At 36.7% G+C, this 19,361-nt stretch overlaps 1 protein-coding gene across 2 annotated transcripts in view; it reads left to right on the top strand.

Annotated features, from left to right (window-relative positions):
- Window positions 1-19,361, top strand: part of KCNN2 (potassium calcium-activated channel subfamily N member 2) — a 104,147-nt gene that overhangs the window by 11,461 nt on the left and 73,325 nt on the right. For both annotated transcript variants that reach the window (XM_042455364.1, XM_042455365.1), the window contains one exon: window positions 13,917-14,335. In XM_042455364.1, coding sequence (XP_042311298.1) covers window positions 13,917-14,335 — 419 coding nt within the window. The remainder of the gene's footprint in view (window positions 1-13,916; window positions 14,336-19,361) is intronic.

Here is a 19,361-nt window from a genome sequence, read left to right as displayed (position 1 = left end):
AGTTCCAGAAGTGTTTTGGTTGATATGCCTACCTGGCTTCTAAGGTGGATTGTGGTGAGTGTGTGTGTATGTGCATTTGTGGTGCTTGCAATTGTGCCATGTTTGTAAATATCAAGCACAATATTTATATTGTAAGTCTGATTTATAACATCATAAACAATGAATGCAATTGTTGTTGTTGTGTGCCTCCAAGTGACTGCTGACTCAGGGTAACCCTAAGGCGAACCTATAATTTTCTGAGCAAGTTCTTTCAGAGAGGTTTGCCTTTGCCATCCTCTGAGGCTGAGAGAGTGTGACTTGCTCAAGGTCACCCAGGCTGGAGCAGATGGGCCAGGAAAGCACAGGCGGAGCCTATGCTTTCATAGCCCTGATGCTCACACCCTGGGTCAGCACAGGAATGAGCAGCTGTTCAGACACCCGTCTCCGCACTGAACCATGGACTTAGGACTGGTGCACCTTACCATCCAGAAATCCATTTGAAACCCCCCCCCCCCCACTTGCCCTGTCTCATGTGGAAATGGAGCGCCTGGCTGCACCTATTTGGCCAGATGCCCCATTTCTGCATCAGACATGGCAGCTGGAGGGCTTTTCAGATCAATCACTGGACATTAAGGTAAGGAGCAATGGTGGGGCTCTAAACCAGTTTTGCAGGTCTTCTTTTATCCTGAGGTATAAAAAACCCAGTTTTTTTTTAACCTGGGGTAAAGGCTGTTCACCCTGGAATCAGGCCACATCATCTGGATCTGTGTCTAAACAGACAGGGCCAGGCCTGATCCTACCTTGGGTAGTTAGGTCTGCATTGTTTAGACAATAGGAGGCCAGAGGGCAGAGAAGTCCCTAGTAGGTTTTTATTTTAAATTCTGGAGCTGGTATTAGAACCCTTGTCTCCAGACTTGTGCAGTGCTCAAACCACTAAACTACACTGGCCTGAACAGGATGCTAGCCAGCATTTTAACAATATTTAATTAAAAATATTATGTTCTGCACAGAAAATGCTATTTTCTTTGGGGGGGATTATGTACTAATTTTACACAGTATAAGTCTTGTACTATGAATAGTTTTCTGAAACTGCACGGTATTCAAAGACTTTCTTGCAAAGAGGGCAAATGGCTAATATTGCTCATGAGTCCCTTTGAGAACAAAGTTAGTGAAGAATTATATTCCTAGACACAACTCTTCAGTCTCACAGAGCTAGAAAGTAAATATTTCCGCATAACTAATCATACATTATATAGTTATTCATTTATTCATTTTATTTTATTTTATTTCCAAGATTTATATCCTGCCTTTCTTCCTAGTAACAAAAATATAATTCCATCATATAATGATTGTAACTTCCTGAGAGACAACTTCACTCCTTTTGTAGTGAAACAACAACTTTTGGTTATCTTTTAACGTATTGGGATCTGGCTTCATTATGGTGGATGACTATCACGTAATTCAAATGCTGGTTTGCTGTGCTTCATGCTGTTTTATGAGTTTTGAGGCAACAACAGGGTAGACAGGAGAAGTGTCTGTATCACAGGCTATCAGCTTATAGGATTCATATTTTGAAAAAGATAACTAAAGGAAACTAGTTAAAAATATAAAAACCAATTAAAAACTAATAAATAACTGTAACTAATGTACTGGTATTTCTAAAAGTTGCTTCTCAGACTCTGCTGTTTCCTATTGTAGTTAACTTTCCTTAAATAAACATATGAGTCTGAATCCAAAGCACTTCCTATTTCTGGAAGAAGACTTCAGTCACTGAATGGGAGGCTTTCCTAAGGTATTACTCTCCTTTCATGAATGTAAGCTCCTATTTATGAGGGAGGGGGAATAATTGAAACCATATTCTTCCTTGTGTACCTACATGTGTACCTACGTCTCTCTCTCTCTCTCTCTCTTTTAATTTGTGTTGAATTTTAGATTTTTCTTCTAGGCTGCTGTGCACTATGTAAATTTATCAGGCAAAATATTGTAATAATAATACTTAAAAATAATAGGAATATGAATAGTCTTTAGGTTGATGGAATAAAATAAATTTCTGAATACCTGGAGAATAATTTTCAGTTCTGCATAACTTATCTATGTTAGTTCATACTGGAAAAATTATTAACATCTTCATTAATATTTTTATTATACAACTTGCCTCAGGGTAAAGCATAATCTGTTTCATGAAACAGCTTTTGATTTAGAACAAATTGTTTTTTAAATGGTAAAACTTTAAACAGTTTAACATTTTGTAATTGGTTTGTTTTAAAGTTGATTTTTTAAATAGGTGTTCTAAAATAATAGAACATTTAATTTTAACCAATAACAATAATAAAACTTGTAAATATAGAGTTGCTAAGAGAACATCATAGAATTTTTAACTGATAAATAGAAAAAATAAAAAATATATGTGTGTATATGAAAATTATAGATAATCTTTTTTGGTTAAAATTTCCAGTATCTATTGCTGACCCCTTCTAATATTTTAATTAGAAATAGCTTGCCCCTGTTTCACTGATATACCTTTAAAAGTAATTCCCCCATTTTAAAAAATAAACCCCAGAACATAATAATTATGTTTAGATTTGAAATTCAGAAATTAACTTACTTGGCTTATATTTCCAAAAATGTGTGTGTATGTGTGTGTGCATGCGAATGTCCATACACACTCATTCTCATGCACATACATATAGATATATTTCCTAAAAACAGTGAAAGAGAAGACGTTGTGGTAGAGGATCTATAATGTCTTTCTGCTGGCTTTCCTTTCTTGTTTTTACTTGGCAAAAGTAATATTTTCTTTTCATTTGGTGAATTTGATTTTTTAACTTACAAATTGACATCTTGATTACTTCTGGAACACAATAGTGACTCAGGGTAAATTCTGATGCTTTTTTATGATCCTACTCTTAACTGAATGCTACAAAAAATCCACTATGTAGATAAATGAGATCACAGTGACCTGGAATTTAGCAAGAGCAATAGAGCTACAGAACTGCATGTTATAAACATCCTCTACCCTTCATCATCATATCAGCCTTTTCTAGATTCAACTTGTTCCCTACTCAGCCATGGCAAAACTGTAGTAACTGCTCCCCAGAGGACCTCAGTGTGCAGGGTGGATTGTACCAGATAAGGCGATCCTGTAGATAACCTGGACCCAAATCATGTAGGGCTTTAAAGGTCAAAACCAACACTTTGTACAGTGCACCTGCGCCATACGCGGGTGCACTATACGCGGCTTTCAGCATATGCTGAAAGCCACGAGGGAGCCTGTGGGAACACGCGGGGCGCAAGCGGCAGCATGTCCCATGCACAAGCCCCATTACATTCAATGGGGCTTGAGCATTCGCGGGGGGGGGGGTTTACACCAGGGGGGTCCAGATTGGATCCCCCACGTACAAAAAGGGCGCACTGTACTTTACCAGGAAACTAATTGGCGCCAGTGGAGTGACTTGAGTATGGGGGTAATATGTTCACTCCTGGATGTTCTTGTAACCAATCTGGCTGCCATATTTTGAACCAACTGAAGTTTCTGAACTTGGCACAAAGGTAGACCAATGTAAAGCACATTGCAGAAGTCCAATCTTGAGGTTACCAGAACTAGGCAGGGGTACAGCTGGCGTATCAGCCAAAGCTGATAGTAAGCACTCCTGATCGTCGCATCTACTTGGACTGACATTTGGAGAGACAGATGCAGGAGCACTCCCAAGCTCTGAACACAGTCCATCATACAGGGGGGATGTAACCCTATCCAGAACTGTTTGACACACTTCCATTCCCAGAATAGGACCCTTGATGACAAACACCTCTGTTTTGTCTGGATTCAGTTTCAATTTGTTTTTCCTCATCCAGCCCTTTAACACACAGTAAATGAGTGTATTTCCAATTAACCAAGCCAATTAGTTAGCTAGTCTAGAAGCATCCTACTCCCACCAGGGGGCTGTTTTGTAGCCAACCTGATGGTTCTGGGTAGCCCTCTCACTACTACCCAGTCCTTCAGCTGGCTCTCTCACCACCAGCTGGTGTAACAGTCCCAGAATGACCAGTGTCCACCCAATATGTTGTTTTACCATAAACAACTTATATTAAAACAGAAAAAGTCCTCCCAGTTTATCTGGCCTCTTCCTCCACGGCAAACTCAAGTTATCCCAAAGCCTGGTGGACTCAGCTTTATATTAGTCCCTCCTTGGAGACTGCTGAGTCACACAGATGGAATGGGCCTGGGGCTGCAGTGTACTTGCAAGGTCAGACAATCTGAGATAAACTTGGGGGTGGGCATAATTCCACAATAACCTCTCGGTTTTAGATGAAGACCATGTATAAACCAGCAGTAAAACAATACTTTATTGTAGTTTTTTTGTGGGTTTTTGGGCTATGTGGCCATGTTCTGGAAGAGTTTATTCCTGACGTTTCACCAGCATCTGTGGCTGGCATCTTCAGAGAAATACTTTATTATGCTCAAAGCAAAGAAACAAAATTGGAAGATGGCATGGAGTACCTCAGCCAATGATACACTGCTGGTCTAACGGATAGGAGTTTATCACACATCTTCAGTTCCACCATGCTCCCATCGTCCCAGCATCATCGATCTGCGACGGGAGCCTCCTGGTGGGATTGCGGATGTTGCTATTAAAGGGGAAAGCTTCCATTTTCATCATGGAAATGTTCTTGTAATTGTTTTAAAAAGAGCCCTTTTTAAATAATGATTTGATCCAAGGACTCTTTTTAAAACATTTACGAGAACACTTCCATGATGGAAACGAATGCATTCCCCTTTAATAGCGCCATCCGCGATCCCACCAGGAGGCTCCTGTCACAGATTGATGACGCTGGGGCGATGGGACCATAGTGGAAATGAAGATGTGTGATAAATTCCATAGTCGTAACATAGAAGGTAGTTAGGAACTGGAAATATGGATCCTTGTGAATTTAAAACTAGGATTATATGATATTTCTCTGAATAATCACAGTATTAGAATATGATGCTTTCCTTATACAGAGTTACATAGCATTACAAAAAATATTTCAAGGAAAGAATTTTTTATATTGTTACATATCCCTAAATAAAAATTGTATTAAATTGGAGTTAAGAATGAATGTTCTTACATAATGAAGATGCTGCTTAGATCAGGCAGAACCACCAGTCAACATAAATCTCAGAAAATCCTAATATGAAATATTTCAAATTAATGTATGTTTCTATAGACCAGGTCTGAGAAACAAACACTGCTTTTATATATCTGATTGATATTAACCCATATGGTTATATTATCTTTTTTAGAATATTACTCTGATTATAGTAATCATTACCTACTGTTAGTAAGTTAGATGACTTGTATGTTTATCTGTGTAGAAGCATGCTAGTTTATTTAACAACGCAGACAAAGCTTTCATGTTTGAAGCTGAATGTTCTGTATATACCAGCTGCAAAGCATATGAAAACATTTCAGCAACAACAAATGGATCAGAGGAAAGCATAAGGTTTTGAAAAGGGCTTCAGGAACCAAAGTGAAAGGTACAAGGTGAAGTACAGTTTTTCCTTGTTTATCTCAATCCATTTTCTTCAACTAACCCACGAACAAATAGCTGTCCTTGCTTGGTATCTTTGCCTTCTTTCTTTCTTTAAGAGGGAAAATTCTTGGTTCTAAGCAGCACTAGGGAAGCGGGCATCTAGAATTAATCTCTTCAAAGCACACAAGCAAACTGACCAATTTGTACCACATGAAGTTGTGCAGGCAAGCATCTGCTTTTGTTCTGAACACTTCTAGATTACATACTGTTGTTGAAGCAGATTAAAGGGGCATCTCTATTGCCACTTGCCCTTCTCTCAAACTGCTGGATTAATGTAGAATAATATCTACATTTTCAGATTTTCCACTTTACAAAAGACCAGATAGTGGAACCTGAGAAGTTTCATCACACTGGATTGTTTATTCCTGCTTCAGGGAAAATACAACACTGATCTTAAATTATCTTAAATTATAATTGGAGTACCCTGTGTACTTTGTTATCAAACATTAAAAAGAAAATATTAAAATTGCAATGTATGAACGTTGCCTGACCATTTATGTATAGAGCCAATGTATGTAAAAACCAACCTGGGATATTTAGAGGGAGCTTGTTATGTATCTGTGACTTTCTCAAAGTTACATTTTAAAAATTCTGCTAGCAAAATAGTCCCCAGATTACTAGACATAAAACTCTTGAGAATTTTGATTTATCTCTTCAAGGAACAAAAACAAATTGCTTCCCAATGCACATAGTTCTGAGTGCATTTTAAAATATAGGCAACACGAGCTGTCCATAGTGTCAGATAACTTACTTGTTAAAAGTTTATTCATCGAAACTCTTCTGCTTTCAAGTGCAAAATAGTTTTTACATGAAATGCCAGACTTCAGCATAGTGGAAATTATGCAGTAACACATTTAGAGGGTTGTATTAGAAGCAGGAAACAGTTCAAAAAAAGAAAAGAATCTGTAGCTCTTCTAGAAGGAGAAATGAACTGAAAAGTGACAATGGCTCAGCACATCGCTTTCTTCATTGTCAGTGCTGTAAAGTCCTAGGCCTGAGTCTTATGTTTACTGCATCAGAATGGTTCTACCAGCAACAACTGACTTGTGGTAACATCTTGCGCATTGCCAGATATATATTTAAGAGGACAACCTACTATGATACTGGTTATAGCAAGTAGCAACGCCTGCAGCTGGAATGGCTAGAACCTTGACTTTGCCTGCTATTCTGATGACTGGCCATTTCACATTTTATACTTTTTCAGGCAAGTTCATGCCTGGGGTGATTAGATTGCTTGCACAGCAAATAAGATGTTTTAAACAATGAATTTCTGAGTATTCCTCACGTGACAGAGAAAGTAATTTGTAATTGCTGTGGTTTAATAGTGCTGTGATGAAAGGTAGCATTCTCCATTGGTTAATAATGGCTGTCCCTGACCCTCTGTGATCACGATCAGCATCTCTGGGCATACTTGTACTCTTCATGAGGTCTACAGGATAGGATGAAAGGAAAGACTCTGCAGTTGACTGATAGTGTTCAACGCTACACATTAATATTATACTATGGTTCAGGACAGGAAATGGAGAATACTGATAGTGTTCTGTTACAAGCAGGAGAGAAATTTGAGCTGGGTTTTAGCATGTCAAAGGGTTCACTGCAACCTTGCTCACTTTTAATTCAGAATCACAGGTTGAGCACCTACTAACAAACAATGCATTGTTGTGATCTCTTGATATGAAAAATAAAACTACCTAAGCCATTTTAATAGAAACAATAACTTGGTATGATCAAAGCATAAGCGATTTAAGTTACACACATGCTACAAGAGGGGTTGCCTTGTTTGTTATTTTATCATTTCAGCATATTTAATTCGAAGTATAAATTTTATATTGTAAAGAGCATTTATTTCTGTGTGCTCAGTTGTCACAGTGGGAAACTTCTAATCTCATGACATTAGTTCAAATATCAATTTAGAATATATCCAAGATTCTGAAAACTTTTGTTTAATTCCCTACAAAATAAGAGGATACATTATTATTTTTTTACTCCCACAAAATGCAGATTTTATCAGAACACTTATTAGACAAGCATCTCATCCACTGATAATTTGTTTATTTAGAGTACCATTTCTGTTGCTCCCCCCACCCCCCACCCCTGCCAAAAGGCACCCAGAGAATTTGTCAGAGATGAACTAAGGCTGCATCCACACTGCAGAAATAATCCAATTTGAGACTGCTTTAACTGTCCCGGATCAATGCTAATGAATTCTAGGAACTGTAATTTTATGAAACATTCAGCCTTCTCTGTCAGAGAGCTCGGGTGCCAATACAAACTACAGTTTCTAGGATTCCCTAGCACTGAACCTGGGCAGTTAAAGCAGTCTCAAACTGGATTATTTCCGCATTGTGTTTTGGACCTAAATTAATTGTTGGAGAAAAGACCAGGCAGAATCTGAAAAGCTTTCTTATTAATCTCAACTATAAATTCCATCACTGAATGCAATGAAAAATAACATTCTCTCTCTTCTTGTAAATACTGGAATGTCTTATAATTTAAATAAATGAATTCAGAAAGTTTAACTGCATAGCAAGGTTTGAAATGTAAATGTTATATAAAACTTCATTTTCAACTGTCTTTCTCCAAAATATTATTTTAAGAACAATGGACTAAATACACTGGTTAGTCCCAATTGGAGAAGTTAAGTTTTAGGGCAGGAATGTTTTGATTTAGCAAGGTCTGTTCATTTAGGAGGTCTTCTGCAATTGGGACTAACAATCACATTTAGCCCAATGAATAAAAAAAAGGATTACACTACACCCCTCTTTCTTCCCACATTCTAGTCTCCTTTGTGGTTTATTCATTTTCTCCAGAAAATAGCTGTACGTACTTAGCAAAGGAGCTATGATAATTTTTAGATGAAAGACACATTAAAAGAATGAATTCTTGAGATTAGACAAACGTGGTTATATGATATACTGACTAAAACACAATCCATATTTAATTGTTTTATCTTTGTTGGGATTCCTGAAGCTATATTATATCTCAGTGTGGTGTTGACTTTTAGGATTAATCTGTAACTGTAAAGCATAGTCAGTGGTTTTTAACAAATGACATCTCTTTATTTAGCAGTATGATAATACTACTTTTCATTAGACTATCTGAAAGCATTTACAATAAAATTGTTTTTTTGCCTTCAAGTTATTTCTGCCTTATGATGACCCCAAGGTGACCCTAGCATGGGCTTTTGTTGGCAAGATTTGTTTAGAGGTTCCCATTACCTTTCTCAGAGCCTGAGAGAATGTGACTTGCTCAAAGTCATCTGGGGTCTATGGCTGAATGGGAATTCAAACTGGTCTCCTGGGGTGCCAGTCCAACAATCAAATCACTACACACTGGCTCTCTTTACTATAAAATACAACAACATTATTCATCTTTCCTATTTTATATATTGTTTGCATCAGAGTGTCACCTCATATGAATAAAGCAGAATAGACAAGTTGAATTCAGTACTTTTGAGGGAAAAACTAAAATCATCAAAAATATTTATGTATCTTATCTCTGATGTGACTACTATCTTTTCAAAGTGAATATCAGTCTTTCTCATGTTCCTTGTGCCTTCATTGTCATTTTTTTACAACATTTTTGCATACATGGAAGACATCAGAGAATTGCATCTGGAAGAGGTTGGTAAATATTTTGGGAGGAACTCTTTCTTATTTTTTGTTTTCTAAATCTTTGTCTTGTAAGTTAGTTCCACACTATTGCTTATTAATTCATGTGACATTTTGATTAACATATAGCTTTGCCATCTCTGTGTTGGTAATCAAAATTGTGTTAATCCTTATTGCTTCTTTATGAGATAGTTAATTAACATTACTGTTTTGTTATGGTTGGGCACTTGATGTTGCTAGAGTGAAAAATGGAAGCGACAATAGTTTCTAGATGAGTTGTGAGTAAAACTCAATTCTTTCAGGCTCAGATTCACCACTCAGTTAAGATTGTGTTCTATTCTTCTTGTTGTTAACTACCATTAAGTCAATCTGTAATGTAGTCTTCCTCTTTTCCAACTGCCTTCTGCCTTACCAAGTACAGTATCATTGTCTTTTCTAGTGAGTCATGCCTTCAAAGTATGAGTGTCAGTTTAGTCATCTTGGCTTCTAGGGAGAGCTTAGGCTGATTTGCGCTCGTATTGATTAGAACATGGGTATACCTTATTTATTGGGGAGACAAACTAATTAGTTATTTGTGACTATTTCCTTCCATGCTCTGTGACATGTGGACAAGTGATGACATGTAGAGACTGGATATATTACTTTGGGGGCTACAACTCCAATAAGCTGTGCTGGTTGCGAGATCCTGGAAATTGTAGGCCAAAGATATTTTTCCAAGCTATGATCAGAATCAAAACCTGTCTACAATCCATTTGATCCAAAAGACTCTGACCTCTTATAGCATGCCTGGGAGCAGGCAATGTAAGTGAAAACATTCTCAGTATACTAACCAGAGATTTACTATTCATTCTAGTTTTTAGTGTATCTGTGCCCAATCATTTGTTTTGAGTTCTTGCTTCTTTACTCAGAAGTATGTTTCACTGTGTTCAGTGAGGCTTACTTGCAGGTAGATGAATAAGGCTGCAGTCTGTATAAGAATGTATTATAGAAGTCTGGGAGAAAGCTAGGTCAGAATTATCAATATTATCTTACTTTTTTTTTTAAGCTTTATTTTTATCCCACCTTTCCACAGGATAAAAATAAAGCTTAAAAAAAAAGCTTTTTATTACATATATTTGTGAGTATTTGTGTCCGTGTGTGTGGAGATGAATTCAGCTATTCAGGCCCCATCTCAAATGCAAATCTCAATCACTAGTTTACCATTTCAGTGAGACTTAGGACTTAATTTTTAAGGCTGTTTTGAAATAAATGAACCAAATTGTCAGACATTAAATTTTAATTTTACAAATTACTCAAGAAAAAAGTTGCTTAACTGCTCAGTTAAAAAAAACTGAAATTTTTAATATCTTTAACCTCCATCTACAATGTGAATCATGAGGACATGGCCATTTATATTTTATGAAGAAAGGAACTCCATCATCTTCTAAGCAGGTCAGGTATAGTGCCCAAGTTCCCTTCGATAGTGTTACTGTGATACCTTATGTGCCCTAATAGTAACTTGATGTGCCTACACAAGATCATATTCTATTCATCAAGATTATTTAATAATAAATAATTAAATTATGTAGTCACACACAGCAACACCAATTAGAATCAGTGCAGTATGTATTTGGTGATGGTGATGGTGGAAGATCCATTCTTAAACCATTCTTGATTTTGTATATACGTGAATGTGTTCATAGTGTACTGAGAGCTAACTTGCTTGTATAATTGAATCCTGTAAGTACAAGGAAAGTATAAGATAAGTAAAAGAGCATGCATGAACTTTGTAAGACTTCTGGGTTGAACTAGACATGATGTTTTATGAAACTACACATGAGGATTTATGAAAGAAGAATAAGGTAGTAATGGTCTCCTGGAATAACATTGTTTAACATTAGTATGTAGAGAGATCTTGTAGCACCTTTGAGACTAACTGAAAGAAATTGGCAGCATGACCTTTCATAGACTTCAGACTACTTCCTCAGTCTCAAAGGTGCTACAAGATCTTTTTATGTTCTGATTCTACAGACTAACATGGCTATATCTTTGAATTGTGTAACATTGTGCATCCATATGCAGTTGACTCAGCAAAGTGTATCTAGAACTAGTGGGTTAAAGTGTTGTTATGGATCCAGGGCTGACAAAGTCAGAGTACAGTGGGCCCTTGGTATCTGCTGAGGTTTGGTTCCAGGTTTCTCCATGGATACCAAAATCTGTTGATGCTCAAGTCCCATTTAATATAATGGCATAGTAAAATAACCCAATGAAGGCAAAATCATATATAAAATGGCAAAATCAAAGTTTGCTTTTTGGAATATATATATATATATATATATGAATATTTTTAATCTGTGGATAGTTGAATCCATGGATAAAAAAATCTGTGGATATGGAGAGCCAACTGTACCAAGACCTTTTGATTAGCAGGGGCCATGGCATCATCCTCTCCCCTGTTGTCTTTGAGCTAAATTGAAATCTTTACAGGCAGTAGCTAGAAAGAAAATGAATTTTCCTAGCATCAGTACTTTGCTATGTACTATCTCTGTAGTATTGCTTAGTGCTTTGGGGTGGCTTGGTCTAGGTTGCATCAGATATACAGTACAAGTGGGGATATAATTCTTAACTATTTTTGATTTTAAAGAAAGCAACGAGTAATGTGAATAATTGTCTTCCTGCTGTGAAAAAGGCTTTAAAAACTGCACAGTTTTTGAAGATTATTCACACAGCAGGACTTAATCATATGTGGTATTTTTGTATAAGCCTACCCTGCAGCATTTCCTGCACAGGAAATATTTCCTGCATAGAAGATGTTTTTTTCTGTCAAAAATACTACATGCGAATTTTGTACAGAATGTGTTCCAATGTGCCAAGATTCTTTGTCCCATTGTTGTTTTCGAAAAGTCAAGAAAACATTTAAAACCATTTTTGAATGATTTCAAATATTATTTCAAGTCCTAGGCTGAAGGGGAGGCTGCTGAAAAGACCTTAGGGAGTGGTGTAAGTGGGAGGTCTGTCATTGGAATAATACTTATATCACTGAAGATCCTTTGGAACACCAGCAAAAACTTCCTCAGAGAATAATGTTCTGCTAGAGTGCTCTATAGTACATCTTTAGCTACAATCCCACACCTACTCAACAGATAGTACCTCATTCTGAATTTACTGGGATCTACATTCTGACCAAACGTGTATTGGAATGCAGCCTTACGTCACAGACTTATATATGCTTACTTGAAATTGGTGTCCTGTATAATGAGCTCTTTTCCTTATAGGACTCTTAAATTACAGTAAACATGCATGGAGTGTAAAAACAGGATTTTGTACTCTACAAAATTTCAAAAACATACAGAGTTCAGCATTCTGACTGAATACACAGAGACTATGTGTCTACAGTTCAGGAATGCCTGGGCTCATTCAGATATTATGCTGAACACTGGATATTAGGCTAGAGGATGGACAGTATTCAGGATTCCTCTCTTAATTCTACATATGTTTTTTGCAACGTGTGAAGATTCCTTAGATGTTAGTTTGTCATTAGAAAAGCATTTTCATTTATATGAACTTTGCCTGGAAATGCCATGTACATTCTTCAACATTATAATTCTCTCCTAAGAAATCTGGAAAAGAAAAAAGGGGGGAGGAAAATATGAAGCTGAAGGCTTTCATAGTTGGCATCCATAGTTTTTGTGGGTTTTTTGAGCTATGAGGCCATGTTCTAGAAGAGTTTATTCCTGACATTTTGCCAGCTGCTAGTAAAACATCACAAATAAACTCTGTTAGAACATGGCCTCATAGCCTGAAAAACCCACAAAAAACTAGGGGCGGGGGAAATCTTATTTGTGGCAGTAGCAACTGAGAAAGACACACTGAAGTCAGACCCCTCAGCCACAAGTTAGCTATAATTCTAAGGCCACACAGAGATAGAGTTAAGTTGAGCCATGTTTCAACCAGATTTTACCAATCCATTGTGCTTGCCAGAAGGTACAGATATGCATGTTCAAAATGTTTACAGTTCATATCAGTTGAAAATCCACATTCATATTATATACCTAAAATTCTGTGCTGAATCATGGCCAGAAATTGATCTGACCTTTTACTGCTGTCTAGTTATTTGCAATATATTAAGGTATGTCTGTCTCAAGTCTAGTGAGAATCACTATCAGTAAAATTAATAGTTGAATAATATAGTATAAGGAACTTCACAAATAAAATCTCAGTGACACAAATACCATTTTCATTTTAACATTAATCATTGCGTATATGGTTGGGGTCCAAATAATATTTGAAATATGTGTGCTTTAATATTACTTTTCAATATATTATTGATATTACTGTATATAATCATGTATAAGTCTAGAAATTTTAGTCAAAAATTGACCCAAAAAACCTGAACCAACTTATCCATGAGTCAATCCAAGTACTGTACTTTAACTCTTATAAAAAAGAAACTATCCCCTGGTGAAAGGCAGGAGTCCTGGAAGCTTTGACCTTCCCTCAATGCTTTCATCCAGCATTTAGGGTGAACACAAATAGTTATTTCTGCTGGAATTTTGTAAGTTCTGTGGCATTGTTTTCCATTGATTCATCCTTTAAATCTTTTGTTACAAGCCCCTGACTTATTCATGGGTCAAAAGCCATAATTTTGGTCCCCCAAAGTGCCCTTGACTTATACATGAGACTGACTTATACTCGAATATATACGGTACTCTTTTGTTTTATTTTAAAGTCCTGCTAATATTTCACTAATGCTGAACATCTGCATTTCTTTTGCAGCTGTTTATGGTGGATAATGGAGCAGATGACTGGAGAATAGCCATGACTTATGAGCGCATTTTCTTCATCTGCTTGGAAATCTTGGTGTGTGCTATACATCCTATCCCTGGCAACTATACATTCACATGGACAGCCCGGCTTGCCTTCTCCTATACTCCATCTGTCGCAATAGCTGATGTGGATATAATTTTATCCATACCAATGTTCCTAAGACTGTATCTTATTGCCAGAGTTATGCTTTTGCATAGCAAACTTTTCACTGATGCCTCATCCAGAAGCATTGGAGCACTAAATAAGATAAACTTCAATACTCGTTTTGTTATGAAGACTCTAATGACAATATGCCCAGGAACTGTACTTTTGGTTTTTAGTATCTCCTTATGGATAATTGCTGCATGGACAGTCAGAGCTTGTGAAAGGTATGTTCCTTTTTTTATAAAAATATATTTTGGTTGCTCAGCTGTGTTCTTCCAATACAAGGGTGGGCAACTTTGAAAAATCTGGGGTCCAGTTCTGCTATTCTCTGATGTTGGCAAGATGTCTAATCAATTCTGGTTTTTATAAGCTGGAGAGAGGAGGCTGAAACAGCTCTGAGCTGGAAATATATATAATTAGCACATAACACCCCTGAGAGGATTGTGAGAGTAGTTGCTATGGGCTGTATGTGGAATTTTTTTTTATGGTAGTGGGGACACCAGGAGGGTTAAAGGGGAAAGCACACCACAACACTGGGGACTTCATGCTATCCAGGGGCCACACTTTGCCCCTCTCAGTTCTAACAATGCTCTGAATACTCCTTGTTAGTTCAGCTTTTTTCTCTCGTGAATTTAGTTGTTTTGTGCTTTGTCCATTCCTTTATCCTATAATTGTTAAGTGATTACTTTTCAAGTATTTTAGAGAGAAAATTAATTGAATCATTTCTTTGTTATGGCATCCTGCAATGCTGAACATTGTTTATTTCATTTTCACCTACACTGCTATTTAGCTTACATGAATCTATCTGCATTTTTATTATGGTTTCCCTAGAATACTACAAAAATTGGCTGAGAGCTAATCAAATCTATTATCATATTATTATGCTTCATAATGGTGGTATTTTAATTATAATATGGCTGTTAATATGATGTTGCACATTTAATAACGGGGAAATATACCAGAGAAATGATTGCAGATTCTAGTGAAGCCTTGTGTAGTAAGTAAGTATAAGTGTCACTTCTGGAGTTCTTCATATTTTCTCTAGGCAGTTCTTTTTAATTATGGTGAAATTAAAGAGGTAATTGCCAGGTAACTGGGATGCATCATTGTGTACTAATGGTGGCAACATTTGTTCTTCTTATATTGCTAGTGGCTACTGTAAGATTATATTAGAGGGAAAAACCTCAGAAGCACTAAAGTGTAAATCCTATAAATGTTTGTTCAAAAAGTAAGCCTAATTGATTTTAGTGGGACTAACTCCCAGGTAAGTTTGCATACAGTAGTTAACAATCGGAGGGGGCCAAATTTCAATTGGTTGTAAATAGAGCAAACTCAGTTTCTCCCTATTTTGCAACAAGCTTTCCTAATACTTTGCAGTTCTCCATTTTTTATTTCTTCCTTCCACAAATAAAGAATTATGTACAGGTTAAGTATCCCTTTTCTTGGATTCCAAAATCTGAAATAATCCAAAATCCATAATTGTCCACATGGGTTGCTGAGATAGTGATGCCTTTGCTTTCTGATGGTTCAGTGTTTACCAAATAGTTTCATGCACAAGATTATTTTAAAATATTATGTATAAAATTACCATCATGCTAGAATTGGCTCCCATTGCTAAGATATCTCATTATAGTGCACCATTGCTTTACATGGGTGATCCATTCCAGACTCCCCTGCGTAAAGCAAATTACGTGCATGCTCGAGCCCCATTAAAATGAATTGGGCTCGTGCATGCAATGGCGTGACGGTGCGCGCTCCATTGCTCCCTATGGGACATGCCATGCTGCACCGTGCCGCCCTTCCTCCCCGCTCCGTAAAAGCACTGTACAGTATATATATGCAAATATTCCAAAATCTAAAAAAAAAATCCAAAACACTTCTGATTTCATTTCATATAACAAAGAAGCAACCTGTGTGTAGTTTTGCAGACTGATAACACCATGCATTATTTTTATGGATTTCATGTTATAACATGAGTGAATAAAACCCACCTCAGCCATGAGGAAGTTTAGAAGATTTTGAAGCAGTGTATTATATCCCAAATGGCAAAATAATGGTCGTAAAGATAAAACAAGGAACTTGTGTTGCAGTGTCAAGGGTGACCAATGGGAAGTTAAAGTTCTGTTTCTTTCAGCAGTGGTAGTAAACATTCAATAAATCTTTCCTATATAACTCAGTAGGACTGCAAGTGGTTAGCCTTGGCTTGATTGTTCCCTCCTAATTTTAATGGCAGTTTTAATTATATATGAGAATATTCTGTTCTGACTATATTGAGATATATTTAGCTTTCAACTAGTTCATTTTAAGTGGATGAAAGTACAGCATTGCAGTTCTGTCTCTTAAAGGTCTTTGTAATGTGCAGTTATATGAAGTGATATAAGCAACATCTGAACATTTGTTCTGAAAGTGGCGTAAAGTGTTTTGGTCAATGCCTACTCTGTCCTTTACCATTGGTGGAAGTGGGGAGGGGGGAAATCTCCTGCAGATATTGTTGGTCTCTTAATTCTCCTTATTCTGATTTGAAGAAACCTGTTTAGCACCACTCAATGATTATGCACTTTTAAAAATAAACAGACTTTCAAAGACAAGTAGAAGGTTATTACATAATGATATACATTGTACCAGCAGATATGTGATATACATTGTGTGTGAGAGAGGGGAGATGATGAACTGATGAAAGCACAACATTTTTTAAAAGTGTGAAACTTGTAGTTTGGAGGCAGAGAAAGGTAACATATGGCCCTCCAGATGTTGTTCAACTGCAGCTCCTTTGATCCCTCACAGTTTTGATATACTGCCAAGAGCTGATGGGAATGACAGTCAAAGAACATCTGCAAAGACATATCACCCCTTCCCCCAGTTTATTGCAATCCTCATATACCTTTATCTAAAATGTTCTTTATATACCTGTTCATTTTCACCACTTTACTTATTATAATATACAGTCCAAACAAATGGGATGCTTATTAAATATCCTCCCTCCATCACATACTCCTTACATTAAAAGTTACCTTGGTTTCTATATACTCCACAGTAACATTCACAGACCCAGCACTGTGAGCACTAATGGGAAACAAAAGCATGCATCCAAGACATGGAGTCTTATGCAGTTTTCTCATCTAACTATGAACCTAAAAGAATAAAGAGAGAAAAATAATTTAAATTTCAACCTGTTAAGGAGTCCCCTTGATATATATGGGAAATGTTTTCAGCAAGGAAGCAGTATTCAGGATAGGAATAAAAAAGCCACACTATGAACTCTCCTTAACCACAGTGAATAAATTGGAGGAAAGCTGTTGTATTGGGTTTACGGTCTTTAGTCAGTACTACCTCCTGTGGATGTATGTATATAAACAGAATGGGTGGATGAAGGACTATTCATTTAATCTTATATTTTGCTTGTCTTTCACTATTGGAGAACCAAGTTGATTCATAACATGGTTTAAAAAAAGATAAAAAAGAGTTATAGTATTAAAATTCCAATATTAAAATACAGTTGAACAGATTGTCATATTAAAGCAATGGCTGAATTGAAAACAATTAAAATAGAGGTTGAGTCTCCCTTATCCAGAATTCCAAAATCCAAAATATTCCAAAATTGTCCACATTGGTGGTTGAGATAGTGACACCTTTGCTCTCTGATGGTTCAGTGTACACAAACTTTGTATCATGCACAAAATTATTTAAAATATGGTGTATAAAATTACCATCAGGCTATATGTATAAGGTGTATATGCACCCACAAATGAATTTCATGTTTAGACTTGGGTCTTATTTCCAACATATTTCATTATGTATCTGCAAATATTCCAAAATCCAAAACACTTCTGGTCCCAAGCATTTCAGATAAGGGGAACACTACCTGTAGAAGTTTTCAGAAGACTCTCCTTCCCAGCCGTTATAGACTGAGGTATGTAAATGGTTAAGTAGGGGCAGGAGCTCTAAGTGAGAAAATTGGACAATTATACAAGAATCCAATGAGTTCAAGGCTTCTTTCTTTTTCAGTCCTACACATGCTTATGTGCAGCTAGTCCTATTAAACTCAGTGGTAACTACCTTTGAGTAGAGTCCACTCAGTAGGCCTACATATGATACTCATATATGAACCTCATACAAGAAGCAATGAGCAGAGTTTAGGAAACTTTTTTTTGGGGGGGGGGACAATTCCCACAATGCACCAGGCACAACTTCGAAAGCTCCAGCAAAGAGCAGCACATCTAGTCCCCAGTTCCTACTCATTAATGCTGTCTAGCCCTATGGCATAGCTGCCACTTTATTCTCCATTCTGTATGTCATGGAGAATGGGTGAGGTTTAATGGGAGAAAATTAAAAATGGAGCAATAGAGGTGCAGTAGGGGGAATGCTTTTGGATGAATTAATAGGTCACTGGGTATGAAAGTGGTGGCATGAGGGCTGAACTGTGGATCCCTGTGCTTTCTGTATCATTTCTATTCTTTTTGCTGGTTTTCCTTCACTGGATTATGTAAACTGAATAGTGACTTTCTGATGGATGTGCACATGGGCTCTGTCTTGCTCAGCTTAGAGATGTAGATGCATTTGGACATTTGATCCCTCCTTGCCCAGTAATTCCATGAGAATTCTTCTTTGTTCATTTCTTATTTCCAGCATTCTTTTTTATGAAAACAATCAATGCAGGTTATATTAACTAAATAGTCCTTTGGGGATTTATTATGAGGAATTACATATTGGATGATTCGCGGTTCTCAATTATGATGATTTTTTAAAAAATGAATCAATTCTCTTTTTAAAAAAAGCACGATAGGGAAATCAGATGCTTGTTTCCTCTCATTAATTGGAGTTCCATGCTCAATTTCCTTCACATCATGCTACAAAATTTCCCCCCTAAAAATGTATGTCATACAAAAATGCTGCACTGAATCAATGTCACTCATTTTTATACTAATTATCCAAGTTTTAAAATATAATGAAATGTAATACTAAAGGTACATGGGAATAAAAATACTGAAGTTGTCAATTTCAAAATAATTCCTACATTAAGATTGTGCTTCTGGAGGGGGAAAAATCCCATTAAACTCAGTAGGATTTTTTTCTGAGTAGGCAGCCCTTCATGTTTTTAACAGAATCTATGGGGCAGCATGAACATTTTGTTACCCTGTTTTTTCTCCGGAAGGAAATTTCCAATAAAGATAAAGAAAAGGGCAACATATAGATATCAGACAGGTATAGTTCTGGAAAGGATACTGGTAAGCATACCAGATTGTTTATTTA

Source organism: Sceloporus undulatus, chromosome 2, assembly GCF_019175285.1.
Source record: "Sceloporus undulatus isolate JIND9_A2432 ecotype Alabama chromosome 2, SceUnd_v1.1, whole genome shotgun sequence".
Lineage (NCBI taxonomy): Eukaryota > Metazoa > Chordata > Lepidosauria > Squamata > Phrynosomatidae > Sceloporus > Sceloporus undulatus.
Note: the sequence above shows the minus strand (reverse complement) of the source record. Positions and strands in the feature narration are given on the sequence as shown.